The following is a 16739-nucleotide window of genomic DNA, read 5'->3' as shown; positions in this document are numbered from 1 at the left end:
TTTAAAATGGAGAATTATTTAGCCTAATTTGTGCTTTTTACATGCTTCATAAACATAAAGCCCATAGTACACTTTACTAACTACTAAAAGATTAATTTGAAAATACTTTGTATTCACTGCTGCTGCATCATCAGCTTTGTGTTTTGCTTTCACAAGCAGGCTTTTCATCTTCATTTCTGTCACAGAAGGGAGCAGAAGTGGTACCACTATGCAGAATAAGGACAGCTGAGGTGGCAATACTGTTCCTGATGAGGACTTCTTCCTTTGTCCAAAAAGAAACTTTAGTTTGCCTTGGAACTGCATTGTCTGTTATACAAAAAAACAATAGAATTAGCTTAAGCGTTTAGTGTATAAACATTTAAAATGCGAATACAACCTAGGAGGGTGTTGTTTAACACCAAAACCAGTTCTGAAACAGGGACAAAACCTAGGAATTTCATTATCTTCATACAATTTAAACCATGCCATTTCAGAAGCATGGTGAGCAGCGGTACTATCAACAGTAAAATGAGACATTTGAGGCTGGTTTTGGGGTTTTTTCTCTCTTGTGTACTTAAAGTAGAAGTTTCATGTTATATTCTGTTCGCCAAGACAGGCAGTGTATGGTGGCGCAAACAGCTATTTCCTCTGTGCCTCACTCTGAAGCTGGAACTATTATTTTTCCATGCTCTGTTCTCTCCAGTGAGATGGTTCCTGAGTTTCTTTCCTCTTGCTCTGCACTTTCTCTGGGAAGTTGTCCTGGTTTCGGCTGGGATGGAGTTAACTTTCTTCCTAGTAGCTGGTATAATGTTGTGTTTTGGGTTTAGTATGAAAGTAATGTTGATAACACACCGAAGTTTTCAAGTGTTGCTAAGCAGTGTTTATACCAAGTCAAGGATTTTTCAGCTTCTCATGCCCAGCCAGCGAGAAGGCTGGAGGGGCACAAGGAGTTGGGAGGGGACGCAGCCAGGACAGCTGACCGAAACTGGCCAGAGGGGTATTCCATACCATGTGACGTCATGCCCAGTATATAAACTGGGTGGAGTTGGCCGGGAGGGGCAGATCGCTGCTCAGGAACTAACTGGGCATCAGTCAGTGAGTGGTGAGCAATTGCATTGTGCATCACCTGATTTGTATATTCTAATTCTTTTATTATTGTTGCAATTTTAGTTTTTTTTTTTTCTTCCTTTTCTGTTCTGTTAAGCAGTCTTTATCTCAACCCACGAGTTTTATTTTTTCCTCAGTTCTCTCCCCCATCCCACTGGGTGGGGGGAGTGAGCAAGCAGCTGCGTGGTGTTTAGTCACCGGCTGGGGTTAAACCACGACAGAAGTATATGGACTGGCACAACCCAAGGGCTGTGCAGGCAGACACCAGGGAAAAAGATATGCCCAAGATAGCCAGATACAAAGTACATAGGTTGGAAGGAACCATCCATCCCTGCCTCAAATCTCCATATGACCAGAAGGCAGAGATCAAGTTAATAGCAGGCTGCTGCCTCTTGGTGAAAAAATTACCTACCACAAAATGACCAAAGAAAAATCAGTCCATTTGAGTTGGGCATTTTCCAGAGCTGTAAGATTAAAACAGGGATGCAGAAATGACTAACTGGTACATCTGTTCAGACCCATAGTCTTCCAGCAAATGAGCATCTGAGACAGAAGCTGCATTTCCTTGTGTCATGCTGACCCTCTCATTTTCTTTGCACGTGCCATACTTTGTCGTAAGAAGAAACAGCACTGTTTCTTTACTAAGCAAACGGGGAAGTGATTTCTAGAAATGACCCACTCCTAGTAAGGATATTTGAGGAGCGTGTGAGAGACTTTCTAATTCCATTTTTTATTATTAAAGGACCCTTTACAAAAGGGGAAAATGGATCATCATTATTCCCATTCCTTAAAGCAAATACTTTGTGCTTAAATGTTAATGGTTGAAACTCAAGCTTGCCGCCCTTGTGCTAGGCCCAGTACAAATCAAGGACAGATATTGTCCGAAAGAACTTAAAACCTAAAAGTTTATAGGTTCTTTCTGTTTTAAATATTACAACCTTCTTTTCTCCCATCACTCTTTACACATATTAATAAATGTCTTCAGGTGTTTCTTGTTAGTGCACAGCAAATGAAAACTGTATCCTGCCCATGGCTTTCCATAGTATTTATGTTCAATATTTATGTTGAAATATTTTTCATATGAAGTAATTAAAATCTAATATGTCATGACTACAGTTGTCTAAGTGAAATTATACTTACAAGGAAGCCAGAAGTACTGTCCAACAAGCAGCGAACTCGACAGATGAAACAACGAGTTAAGAAGGAAGAATAATCTGTTGTTGTGCTGTCATTCTCTTGCGCTTTAAACAATTTACTGAGAATATATTCTTCTCCTAGGAACAACAGTGGAGGTAATATATATCAGATCACACTAAGAAAGAATGAAAATGTTCTGTAGCCAATTGAAGAAACTCTTATGGAAATTGCTAAAAATTACTTTATGGAAGGGCAAATATTAAATTGTGTCATGTATAGATACATCTGCACATGCTCTACCAAAAGAAAAAAGAAAAGCTCTACAATGGGATTCAGGTGAGTTTCTTCAGAAACTTTGACTTTTTTATTTCCTGAGTTTTTGTGATTTTTAATGATGCAAAGCAGGGTAACAGATGTTGCTGGTTTTGAGATCAGAGATCACAGAAAATACATTAGAAAAATGAATAAAATAAGGAAAATGCTAATGCAAGGAAAAAAAACAACAAATGAACAGTGGCTGATTAGCTAATGTTCAGCTGTTGCCTCCTTGATTTTTAATGAAGCATTTTCCAGTTTTGGACTACAAGTGCATAGCTTTTGGAATACTTATTTCCCAAAAGACACAAGTATTTGTACAGAAGTATGAACTCAGAAACTGAAATTCTCCACTATATATATTAGGACAAAAATTGCAAATATTTGTAACTTTTTATAGTTTGAAACATTAATGCACATTGTTTAGTTTGTTCTCTGCATACTTCCTACAAAATCTTGCGAAGTTCCTCAGATATCTGTAAGACTCTTGCAAAACACAGAAACTGCAAGAAATTCTACCAAAGCTTCGTGACTGTGTTCCTGAGGACTTCATAAAGGCTGCTGACGGATTTCTTGCGAGTCTCTCCCCACCCATCTGGAGGCTGTGCTTCCTCAATTTCTTTCCTCAATTACTTCCTCACCTTATGGTGAAATGCATACATTTTGCTGGGATCAATAATTCTTTATAAAGTTAACAATTTCAACCCCATTGTATTTTCTGTAGTCGTGATTACAGCTTAACGACTCATGTAGGAGAAACCTTGAGCACATGTATCCACCTGCCATCCCAGGGAAATACAGCCTCAGAGGAAAAAAAGTATTGCTAAACCTACTTGTTCTTCTGAAGACTCCTGTCTACATAATTTTGCATGGGAAAACAAGTGGCAGAAAGTGATGTTGCCACTGTGGTACTGTACAGAAACTTTTTGCATGGGATTTTTTTGCATTAATGAGAGGAATACTAATGTCCTGATCAGTGTGAACAAAAGGTTGGTAGGATGAACACTGATGCTGTTCATTCTGCGTGTATAAGAATATCCGTTGGTACATTAGTCAGAGAAGAAGAAAGGAAACATCAATTTTGTAGCTTCAATGGCACACACTACCTTATAAACGTCAAGGATCAGGAAGAAACATCACCTAGGGGACAATAACATTATAAATGGCCACTATGCAGCTTACCAGTGAAGAATCTGGCTTGACATGGAACAGACATGGGCGTAGGCGGAATGCAATTCTACCTCTATGCAGTGGTGCCTATGTTTCCAATCAATATATACAATCCCACCTGTTTCTGTCTGTAGTTGCTGTCCAGACGACATCTGGGGAGGATTCATGGCCCAGTGCAGTTGTCTACAGAAATCCTGGCGATCATCCACGTGAATGTAATCATATATGTTTTGGTGCATTACATCAGTCTGAAACAATTACAGCAAGGAAGGTTTAATTTGTAAGTGTAGTGAGGCAGACACTCATCTTTAGGTTGATACTTTCCTTAAAATAATGACTGGTGTAGGATACCTTCGGAGCAAAGATTGATTGAGGAAAGTTATTTCGGAGGCCCCTGTTTTTCCCATCTGCTTTTTGACTTCACATCCTAAAATGATTCTTTTTATTCTGAACCCTTTTGTGCATATGCAAAGGTGAGTCATAAAAAAGTCCCAACTGGCAGCCGGTGACCAGTGGCGTCCCCCAGGGACTGATGCTGGGACGAACCCTGTTTAATGTCTTGATTAGTGAATGATGGGATAGAGTGCGCTCTCAGGAGGTTTGCAGAGGGTACCAGCTGGGGAGAGCAGGACGGCTACTCAGACCTTGACGGGCTGTAAAAATGGTCTGACAGGAACCTCAGGAAGTTCAGCAAAGGCAAAGTTCTCTCTAATTTTCAGTACCCCAGGAAAAGAAAGATATTGGCATACCAAGTGAGACCAGGAAAGTGCTACCAAGACACTTAAGAGGGCTGGAGCACGTGACATAGCAGGCGAGGAGAGAAGAACAGGGTTTGTTCAGCCTTAAGAAAACTTCAGAACTTACTGCTGTCTACATTAACTGAATGAGCGGGTGTAGAGAAGACAAAGCCCAACTCTTCTCAGAAGAACAAGGTGGGAAGACAAGAAGCAACAGACACAAGTTGCAACATGGGAAACTGGGACTTGATATAACCAAAAAAAATTTACAGTCAGGGTGGTTAAACACTGGAACACATCTTCCAGAAGGGTCACAGAAACTCAAAACTTGACTAGATGAGTCCCAGATCAACCTGCTCTACCTGGATCTGCTTTGAGCAGGAGGTTGGACTAGATGACCTCCAACTACGTGGTTCTGTTATTCTGTGACTTTACAATGTATTTATTATACACAGGCAACCAGTCAAGAATAGCAGCATCTTATACCGAAATTGAAAGGAAACTTTTAGCTAAATCTTATTTTTATAATGGATCATGTTTCTGTTAGCAAAAGCTTTACAAAAGGAACAAAACTACAAGGAATTCATCTTCACCTGTCAGATCACACACATAAAGAAAAGAAAATTAGACTGAAATGGCATAGTAAAATAAGTTAATTTCAGTAATTTTAATTAAAAAATAGTGTATGCCTAATCAGCAGTAGAAGGATAAGGTGAAACAACAGAGAGTGCTGCATTTTAGAAAACCATTTAGCAGGAGCAACTACAAGAAAGTCATTACAATGACAGTGACTAAGTATTCTAAATTTTTGTTAATATATTTACCTGATGAAACCCTAGATAGTCCACAATTGTCGACGACGCATAAAATATCATTCCATCTGCACTCACCACCAGTGCAAAACCGTTCAGTGACTAAAGAAGGGAAAATAAGATAATTAAAAAGATAATCAGAAAGTAAAGAGTAAAATGGGTATAAAATGTAATAATTTTAAGAATATTCTAGACATGAAACAATCATTTTGCAAAAAAGTTGGATATCAAATTTTTGCACAAAGTCCTTTTTTTCCTCAGATGAAAAATTAATAACAATCGGGAACATGGTTTTTTTCCCTTTTTTTAAATAAGCTAGGATAGCTAATTACAGTGTAACTACCATATTGCATTACTAGTTTATTATCTACTTTAAATTTTATTTTGTCATTAATTCATACAATTAAAAGTTTAATAGCAAGTGTCAGCTACTTTTTTTTTTGCTTTTAATTTAAAACAGTGCATTCCATAATAATTGCTTTGATTTTATATCTATTAATACATATAGATAATATAGTAATCTCCAACAAGAAAATTAAATACATGTGCTGTTGTAGCTATGACTTTAAAACTGGACGTGTATTTTAAAGTATGGCTATTTTCTTAAGCTTCTATAAAAATACATACATAGCATAATAGCATAAATACAATTAATATAAAAAGTAGGCAATAAATACTTCACTGATATAGACCAATGTTTAGTCTAGAAAAAAGCTAAATTAGTTCTCATAGACTCAGTGATGCAAGGAAAGCAACCAGAGAAATGCAAAAATAAAAGTAAGGATTAAATGAAGTACATGATGTAAACATTAAGATCCATCATGCTGCATGCAGACTGACTCATTTTGCCTCTCTCCCCTTGATAAAGATTCAGTAACATATCTTCACTCCAGCAGGCTTGCATTCCAAGGTAGTTTAGATGATCCTTTCATGTGATGGTTTTGAGGTCTTTTGAGATTACAGTTCAAATAGCTGCTGATGAAATACTGCTATATTTATTATTATCCTTGCTTCACCTTTCTCTCAATTTACTGTTGTAGTGATGTGCCTATTAATCCTGAGTTAATCCTGAAGCACAATGAGGGCAGCTTTTCAATTGCTCAGTAACCAGATACACTGACATATTTTTGTGAGCTTGGTTCTCTTTTTTGGTTCCTAAATAAGGACCAGATTTCCAAGACTGCTCGAAGCCTGTTCCCACTGTGACAATGGTGGGCAGAATTTCAAGAGTTCAGTGCACAACAGGCCGACTCCTCAGAAGATTTGGGCCCAATCTTAGATGTGGAGCACCTTTGGAAACGTGGTCCAGTGGGGCTGTACATGGCCAGGGGCTCTGCACCTTGAAGAACCTCTGAAACAGTGACTGGAGAAATGTAGTGGAGAAACTACAATGGCTCACCTACATTTGGAAAACGCTGTAGGAGCAACTGATTCAATCACGTCAATGCTAACCATGAGTCATTGCTAAGAATAGTCAAGGGCAAACCATTTTCAGCTCCAGGTCAGCTCCATAGATACAGATCCTTTCCAGAGTAAGTGTTACCTCTGCCTAGTTGGGTTTGTGTTGAACACTAGTTATCCCTGTTGACTCATCAAACACAAGCAGTTGCTGGACTGGTGCTATTTTCTGCTCTAAATAATGCCCAAATTAGTCCCAGCACCTCACCAACCAGAAGACAATGTGTCAAGATTTCTACATCTTCACATCTGTGCCTTTCACTGCGCTGAGAGGAGCCTCCATAGATGGTATCTGTCATATCCATTTCCAGTGTCAAGTGGAGACAAGAAAGCATTTTTGGCATCTTGTCTCTTTGGACTCATCTTCACAGCAATGAAACCATCAGTGATGTGATGTTAGGAATTTTATTACATTTTGAACATCTGGCAGGCCTTTTAATTTGGACAGACTAAAAATTTCCACAAAGATAACCATAGGACATTTAAGGGAGCTCCTTCATGTCTGTGGCTGTTACCGTACACATTCCAAAAGACCTCCAGTCCTGCCCATGCAGCCAGGGCAGGTAGTAATCAAGAATATTAATGTTTTTAATTAAAGAAATGTTCTTAACCTATGCGAATTAATCATAGAATCATAGAATGGTTTGGGTTGGAAGGGACCTTAAAGATCATCTAGTTCCAACCCCCCTGCCATGGGCAGGGACACCTTCCACTAGACCAGGTTGCTCAAAGCCCCATCCAACCTGGCCTTGATGCATCAAGCCCCATCTGGGAAAGCTTAAAAAATGACCACAAGATCTGAATATGATCAAAGAATCTCACACAGTGTCGTGCTGAACATTCTTAAAATGTGCCTTCCATTGTCCTGCAGGCACACTGGAGTTTTTCAGACCCAATAGGAAATAACCAGGGAGCACCTGCCTTTGCCAAGGATTGCTTTTATGAATCAAGAAATAAATACCCCTATTCAAAAATGAATATTCTTCATCCCACATATTGGTACATACTCTTTAGGCCTAGACACATGCCCTAAGAGATCAGTCTCTAGCTTTAAAATGTTAAACTTGCTCCCCCACAGTGGAAGGTCGGCAGTTTTTTCTTTACACAAGTTTTAATTTCACAGAGCCAGAGTTGGGCTGGACCAGGTGCAGCAGTTTGTAAAAACGGGAAAGGGAAATGGGACCATGTGTATTTCTAAGGGTTCAGATCAGTGGACTAGCAACCTCATCTATGAGATTGGAGGAGGTATTAAGGAAGGGTGGGAGGGAGCAAGAGGAAAGAAGTGGAGGAAAAGTTCAAGGAGCCATGTGTTTAGGTTAAGCCAGAAACGAGTATGGATTTGAGGGAGGTATGTAAATGAAGATAATTACAAACTTCCCCTGCTTTGTTTTTGTTTTGTTCTCGAAATGCTTATGTCCTCTCCTGAGTTAAGATCTCTTAACTAAGCATTGCCTGGTTTTCATGACCCCAAACACAGACATCAGATGCTCTGCCCTGCAGGCAGGAAAAGCAAAACCCACTTTGGTGCAACAACAACTTTTATGGAGCCACATGAGGCTATTGAGGATCAACACAAATTCCATGTGTCTAAACCTCATTTTAGCTGGGAAACCTGCTGCTTCAGCCACACTAAAAAGAGATGAGCTGGACATGGAGTAAAACTTCATATCCACTAAGTCTTACCCATGACTGCAAATTTTTCAGTTTTCTCACTATTACCCTAAAGTGCAGTTCAGTGTGAAACCTGACATCTGTAATACAAAGGACTCCAAAGAGAGTCAGAGTTGGGCTGAGATTTATACTTTTCTTACCTACTTACCACAGCTGGGGAGAAGGAGGAGGGTGTTTCCTAGCACCTGGGTCTGATGCCCCGGGATTGGGTAATAGTGATTGCAAATTAGAAGGAAAAGACCTTTTCTGACCTCTGAGATAAATCTCTTGGGTATCATATACAACTCCATACTCAAGCCCTTTACAGTAACACTGCATAGAGATTTTCCATTATTCTGGCCAGAATCCTAGTGATTTGTTAGACTGAGTGGAAGAGAGAGACATCTTCAGTCCTTGAGAATGAATGAAAACTATTCCCAGCTTTTTTGTTCTAAGTTACCGGGTCTCACGTTAAACAGGACAACAGAGTATATGGCTCCACTTATGATTTTAAAAATTCTCAGTTACTGAAATAAAATTCTCAATGATAGCTTTCTCTCATTCCCAGTGAACAGGAGGCTGCACTGGTGTGCTGTGTCAGAATTACAGCAGCCATCTGCCTGGGTAATCGACAACCTGGGGGGAAGAAAAGGGAAAGAGGACACGGACCAGTCTCATACCTGTGTAGTTCGCGCTCCTTAATGGGAGCACGTGTCTGCCCAAAACACAGAGGGGACAGCACAGAGAAGATGAGCTCTCCTCTTTTCACTTTATTCCTTTCAGTAGAAATAATGGAAAGCCTAAAATAGGGCTCTTGGATTTAGAGGAGGAAATAACCAAACGCCACAGCTCAGTCTCGATGTTGTGTACAACTGGTGTGTTTTAATCAATAAAGCCCACTTGCATCCTACCACAATTTTTAGCAATTTTGCATATACTTACACATGCACAGAGGGACACACCCACACATAGAAACACACACACACGCACACAAAGATATTTGCGTGGACATTAAAACTTTTGCAACAAAAACCAACTAACTTCAAATCTGCAAAAAATACATGGTTGTAAACTGCCATTTGGTAAACCATATGGATTCAATGACAGATGGAATTTCTAATCCAGGATAATAGCTGAAACATGTGAGACAGACTTAAGTATGTATTGTGAACATTTGTTTGTTTGTATTTGGCTTTTTAAAAACACTTACATGAGTTTTCTACATTGTACTTAAAAAATGAATTCATGGGGGTTTTTTTCCCAATGGGAAAAAAAAAAAAAAAAGAGAGCTTGGCACCAGACAGGGGCCTCTGTTCTTTTGAAAAAACATGTACATCCAATTATGTACTCACGAAAAGCTGCACCTGCTACTGAAACAAAAAAAACAATTAATCTGTCAGTTCAAAGAAAGTATGACATTATTCTGGTGCCCACAGTAGCTGTGAGATGAAAGTTATCAGTTCCTTCCATTAAGAAGTTTTCGAAACATTATTAGTCAAGAGGTTCTCTTTGGGAATGAAGGCAAATATTTTGAGGAAGATAGGACTTCCTTTGGCAAGATCCTTTATATATCCTGATATTTTTTTCTGGTCCCATAGCAGAAAATCAGCCAGCAAATACTTCAAAGATATTTTGGTCAAGGTCATGGCATAGTAAAAATAAGGAGGGGGGGGGGGGAAGAGCGAGAACAAGTTCCAATCCACATTTCTCTTATTACTCTTCCTTGAAATAAAGGAAAATTCACTAGCATTAGGTCTCCAGAGACCATGTTACTATGGTTACTAAAGTACAACAGTCAAGGCCTGCAGCCATCCCTTGCTTTGAACAGATTTTCGAGTCACGCAACTTGGATACTAAATTTCCAGGGTCAGTTGGCTCACAGTTTATCTGGAACAGCTTCATTTAATAGTGGATTGCTGGGTTTTTGCATCCTATGTGGGATGGGGCCATTTTCTGGTGATCTAAATAAGTAGCTATTTAAAAACTCTGGAAATTATATACTCGTTCTTGTCTTATGAATATTAGGAGGAAAATGCAGACAGTTAATGTGTCTTCTGTCTTTAACTGTATTGTTTAGTGAATCAGTATTTCTTTCCACTGGTGTTTTTAGGACTCATAATTGCCCTTCTCAAAAATCCCTCTGGAATCCCTGAGGTTCTCTTTATAAACTGAAGAAAAAATGAAACTCTTACAGAACCCTGAAATAAAACCCCGCATAAAAGACTATTCAGAAATACCGTATCTGGTGACATCAGAATATGGCCTTTGCTCAACAAGTACAGTATCTCTTAGCCCTCCGGACTCTTCTGTATTTCTCTGGTATCTACAAAGCAACTTCAAAAGGAATATTTCTGTGAGTAAGCACTATTTCGTGCAAAGGGGGAGTGGCAGAATTGTTTTTAGCATTCAGTTTTGATCAAAGGCTTGCGTGTACTGCTTAGTTTTCAGGCAAAAGAAACAAAACAGAAGATGAGTTTCCATCATTTGAGCCAGGGGAGGAAGTAAATCCTACAGGCTGAAGCCTACAGCCGTGGGTTTATATGGGAAGCCTTTTGGAGGGAAAGTGCTCCATCTGATTGATTGGTTTTCATAGACAGCAGAAATGTTTCTTTTCAAATACAAAAAAATACATATATGTGATCATTATGCCCCTTCCACTCTTCTTGTCTTCCCAGATAAAATGAAGTTCACGTTCCTGCCTATGTCCTTGAGCCTGGATGTCACTTCAGGCTCCTTAAAGACAGTATGGAAATTCAGCATCTAGTGCTGCACTACCCAGAGCAGGGCCCAGCAAAATTTTCAAAGATCACTCACATTGCCAGAAGAATTTGAGCCCTGGCCCTCCCATTTACTGTCGGAGGAAACAGCTGTGGCATCTGAAAGGCACGGATGGTTGTGAACCATTCAGCTGGTGAAATTGCTTGTTATTCCATTTTTCAGTATCCCATCACTTCCTGAGGAAATAGGGCAACTTTGGAGATACTTGTTTATATATGTGTCTTCAGTCTAGCAAGGGAGCTGGAACATTGTGGCTCGTCAAGAGGCAGCAGACAAAACTGGCCTCCTGGAAATCAGTTAGGAAAATGTAAGTCATTGGGCTCTGGTAATTGTGAGCTATAAACTTTCAAGAAAACATAGTAGTTCCCTGGAGGGTGAGATTGTAATGTGTGCACACACGTAAACGCATTTTAAACCATGGTGATGTTGTTTTTTATATGCTTGATATGTAATAAGCATTGGACACAACCAAGAACAACTTTGCCTTTAAAGTTGTTCTGATTGCATGATGCAAAATTGTAAATGTAGTTTTTCTTCTCTTACACTTTCCTTCCAAGCTAAGCTTTTGTAACAAAGCCTGCTTAGTCTGTGTCAAATCCTTGGGTAGGGCCTCTCTTCTTTACTATATGCACGAACCGCTGGCCTCTGATGAGCCCAGCGCCTCAAAACCAACCACTCTGCCCAAGACGGTACTGAGAAACAAGAGCTGAAGCATCGTTTGGATTTGTATGTGCAGAAAGTTGCTGTATGTGCACACTAGAAGGAGATACATCCCAACTGAATCCCGTTGTTTTCACAAGTACTAAACACTGGAAAGGAGAATACAGACTGCGCTTCCAGAGCGGAGCAGTACTAACGACTAATAGCTTAAAGACAGGTTAGGGAAGGTTTTGTTGCTGCAGAAGTGAATTCACGGGTGACACCACACACCTCAGTACAAATTTGTTATATGTCACGTTTGTTTAGAATAAATTATTAACACCAACAATGCTTTCTATTGATGGCAAGGTTTGGTGGGTTTTTTAATGACTAATTGTAAAATATCACAATTCTTTTCTTTGCATTACCAATTAGGATTTCATACGGGAGGTGAATATATGAATACTATCTGAGATTAATGGACATTATACAAGTACTGGAGACTATAGTAACTTAAAATAGAATAATATTCAAATCATTAATTCTAAAATTGTTGGGAAAAAGCACGTTTTATTTATTAATAAATAGATACATGTGTCATGATTACTGGATATGCTAGTGGGAACTTGGATGAGTAATGTGTCATTTACCTTAGCAATTATCATGAAATGATACTAAAATGTGACATAATCTTTTATATGCTTTCTTTTAGCCTCCTTATCAATCATGATGTTGAATTTAAAACTGTGCTCTACCAGTAATGGAACCCTACTGTCAATGCTCTTTCACAAATACTGTGCCCTGGACTACACTTGGAAATAGAAACAATCTTTATATTGATTTATGCAGTTTCTTATTTCACTTCCTCAAAAGCAGATGTTGTATTCACAGATGGAAGCAAAGCTGGGGCAATATCATATCTTCAGTGCAAGTTCAGCCCTTCATTCTTTCTGAGTTCTGCAGCTGCTCTGAGCTTTTCAGTCTTCTCTTCAACAATTTCAATATAGAAAATGCAAGCCTGATTAATTCCATTTGAGAAGACTCAAAATGAAGCATTAATTGCTCACCACTCTGCACTTGTAATAACAAATTTAGTTAGGTAGCCTTTGCAATAACAAATGTAGTAAGATTACCCATTATCTTCCACAGAAACAACTTACTGAAAAGAGTCTCAAGTAATATTTATCCAACATGTTGGACAATTAGACATATGTAAGTACCAAATGTCTGGAATTTTTTTTTTCAGTGTTATTTACATGTAAGTGCATCAAGTCCTGAAGAGAAGAAGCCGTCATAATATTCCATCCACAGCTGACTTTTATTTGTACTTGCAAACTGTTAATGAGCATGAATGGCAGACATCTCTTTCTGTAAGGAATCAAAGCCTAAAAGAGACAATGTTGCAGCCTATATACTGTAAACAGAATGTGAGGTCCTAATTTCAGAGCACTATATTTCTGTGTATTTAGCACTATATATCACGTTTTCTAACACAGAACTATTTCAGGGGGTGGGGAGAAGAGCAAAACAATCTGTATTTCACATTCTGTTCAATAATACATGCTAAACCAGCTTTTTTAAACACCATTTCACGTCAGTGGAGTTTTTAGGGAGTGTGGCATTCCTGAATCTGACTCTGGGAACTGTCTTACTGAGCTAGTTATGATCTTAAGCATGTTTTGTATCCTTTAAGTATCCTGCATAAAACTCACCTTCCCACACTGGCAGCAGGTGTGAATTCTGCTATTAATGTATTACACTGACCCCGAGAGGTAAGCAATATTTTCTCTAATCTAGATATCAAGTGGATGACAGTGGATCATGTGGAAAGAGGTAAGGATGGAAAGTTAGAGACAACTCCTCTAACCAGCAGCAACGACTGCAAATCTAAAGCTAAGTTATAGACCTCAAGGCCCTTCTGCAAGCCCCTGCTTTAGTTTGAGCAGACATTTCTTATTGCTAAAAAAAGCCCAATCTCAGTTACTGGAGAATTCTGGGGGCATTGCAGTACTGGGAGGAGGGGGGAAGGTATGGAACACATTGGGGAGAATGCCTGCTGTTGGCCACCATCAGCTTTTGCTGCTAGGAATTCCTGGAAGAACTGCAATTACAATGGGATACAAAAACTAGCTCATTTTTCTTTTTTCTACTCATAAAATGTCAGGGACAATTAAAATCAGAATGATGGTGATTTCTCTTGAAGTTCTTGGAACAGGAACAGAACTGTTTGAAGGTTGCCTATCTGTCCTCCTGTCTCCAAATCGATACTGTATCCTTCCTAAGAGGAAACAGTACATTTAATGGTCAGCATCATGCTTTTTAATAGCAGTTTTCTTTTCAGTTCAAACCCGTCAAATAGCATATTCAAGTTTCATTAACTGAGGTAAGCAAAAAGTAAAATTGAAATGTATGGAAGTTTTTCTTTTGAAACCTTCATAACCACAAAACTAAATCACTGCAAATTTGCAAAAATTCTTAAGACAACACACAATCTTGCCTGGGCCTGCTTTCTTGCTCATCACTTTACCTTACTGGCAAGATAGCAAGGCTGCAGCTCATTAGCTTTCCTGAGTTGAGAATGGGGAATATACTAGAAGCAAGTGCCACTGTAAATACAGATTAGGCTACTAACTTATAATTTCACTTCAACCAGTTGAAGACCAGTTAAACAATGTAAGATTGCAATTATCTATGATAATAGGCATTTTTTAAAGTGTATTTCTATTTCTTTGGGTTTTTTTTTACAATACATGACTTTGCCATCTTCAAAAACAGGACACTTCCTCAAAAGCAACTGCTCATACAGAAATTTGTATGGAAGGAACAGCGTGTTATGATTGCCTTTGTTACTTGAATGCAAAAAGTCCAGCTCTAGTAGCAGACTAAATCCCGGCGCGTCTATACGATGCAGTGCTCACATACAGATATTGAACCTATTGATTGGCAAGAACGGTTGCCAAGGATTAGCCCTGAAGTCGGTGAGAGAAAAAAAAAAAACTATCTGAGCTGAAACGGGAGAATATGTTTTGTTGGGGAGGAAGTCACGTGGCCGCTGGACCGTCTCCAGAGGCACCGAAATAGCCTGAGCAGAAACAGAGGAAGCGGCTGTGAAAAGTGAGCTCGGGTGGAGTTGGCTGTGATGAACAGTCTGGAGACAGCAACAGCAGCCTGAAATTCAGATCCACGTCTGGTCTGTGCCCAAAGCTTATTGATTCTTTACCTTAACACTGCTGTACGCCTAAAATTCCTCAGCTAGGCCTCCTCGTATGACAGCAGGTTTGCCTCTGCCCTGACAAAGGGAAGCCAGCTTTTCTGATGCCGGTGCAAACCGGGGAGGGTGCTAACTGTCTCTCCTCGCGGCACACCTGGGCTGGCTGCCGGCTCCCCCTGCTCTATCACGTTAAACATAAGCTGCTGCTTGTCCTCATTTTCTGATCTGCTCACAGCTTGCTCCCCCCCTCAATTATGATCTGTCATTTCATGCCGGAGAAGCTAAGTACTAACTCTCATCAGTCCAACATGTTACCCTTACCCATATGCAAGATTTGAAAACAAGCACTTAGTGGTGTTTCCCATTTTGCTAAAAGGCTCCACATAAGCCTCTGCAGGGGTACCTGATTTTTCTCCTTCAAATCCCTCCTTAAAACTCTTGCAAAATTCCCAGCAAAGGTCAAGCTGCTCATACACTATGAGTACTGGTAATTGTGGTTACCATTTTGTTCATTATTTCCACGCACTGTGTTGCCCATCGAAATGCATCTTTCATCACTTGTCTCGTATTTAGGCTGCAAATCTGAAGAGGGGGGATCATATCTTTTTGGTTTGCTGTGCCCCCCTGTCAAGCTGGAGGGTGCCACTGCCTCTATTTCAGAAACCTCAGCGCTGTGGCAGCATCATGATCGTAACTGTCGTAACAGTAGCACTAAGGACTGGAGGAGAGAGCAAATGGTATTTAGAGGTCACAGGCTTTTCTGTCCAGATTTGTTTCAGAAGAAAAAAAAAAAGAAGAAAGGAATAAGCGAGAACATTAGTTATTTGTTTAAAGGGCAACAGAAAGGATATTTTTTGCACAAAGTTGTGGCCATGCCAAATTTCAAGTCTGGATTTTAGAAATATGCCTATTTACAAAGAAAAAAAAAGGGACCAGGGCCTCTGAAATGTTCCTTTGTGTTTTGCCTGCGCCTGGCAAGAAGAAAGTGAATGTACGCATGTGATAAAATGGCAAGTTACTCCTGACCCCATTTATGGCTTTTTTTTTCATGGATAAATTCTCTGTAAGTCATCCCAAGTGACTAATGTCAGCTTAAATCATGTCATCTGAATTACTGGGAGAAGGTTCATGTTTGAAAACAAAGGAAAGCAAAAGGGTTGTTTGGGTAACTTAAAAGTTGTATTAACTGGAAAAGAAAATGCACTGAGGCTATGGGCTTTTTATGAGAACTTCCTATTTTGACGGCCCCATTTTAAACCAGTAGATTAAAAGGTGAAGCACTGTATCATCATCTAACAGGATTTACTTTAGAAGGACTGTGCTAAGAGAGTCAGCACTCTTGGAAGCCTAAAAGGAATTCAAGACCAGAATAAATCAAAAAGTCTCTCTCTACCAGTTTTTGATTTCTGAAGTCCGTGCCTTGGTCATAGCCCTGTATAACAACCATGCACATTTGTCTGACTCCCAATTTTCCTTCTCAAGTTTAAATTAAAAAATAACAGGAAGAGTAAAATCTCTTGCTCTCAGACTGAAATTCAAACTGGAGTACCTTTTTCAAGAGCACGGTTTTATCAAGTACTGATTACATAAATCAGTTTGGAAGGAGGAAGTGGAATTACACTAACAAGTTTAAAAAAATTACAGGAAACCAAGTGGGAAAAGGGTTTCCTATGTTATTTCCTTATGCAGAGTGAAGAACAGCACCAATAGGATGTTTTCTAATGTATCATTTTCCAACTCCCTTGG

General features: G+C 39.4%; 1 protein-coding gene across 1 annotated transcript in view; it reads right to left on the bottom strand.

The window, feature by feature from the left end:
• Nucleotides 1–16739, bottom strand: part of AHRR (aryl-hydrocarbon receptor repressor) — an 86823-nt gene that overhangs the window by 7261 nt on the left and 62823 nt on the right. The window contains exons 5-8 of the mRNA XM_030012725.1: nucleotides 5270–5359; nucleotides 3827–3956; nucleotides 2227–2360; nucleotides 107–306 (exon numbers count right to left, since the gene is read on the bottom strand). Coding sequence (XP_029868585.1) covers nucleotides 107–306; nucleotides 2227–2360; nucleotides 3827–3956; nucleotides 5270–5359 — 554 coding nt within the window. The remainder of the gene's footprint in view (nucleotides 1–106; nucleotides 307–2226; nucleotides 2361–3826; nucleotides 3957–5269; nucleotides 5360–16739) is intronic.

The sequence above is a fragment of the Aquila chrysaetos genome, chromosome 4, assembly GCF_900496995.4.
Source record: "Aquila chrysaetos chrysaetos chromosome 4, bAquChr1.4, whole genome shotgun sequence".
NCBI lineage: Eukaryota > Metazoa > Chordata > Aves > Accipitriformes > Accipitridae > Aquila > Aquila chrysaetos.
Note: the sequence above shows the minus strand (reverse complement) of the source record. Positions and strands in the feature narration are given on the sequence as shown.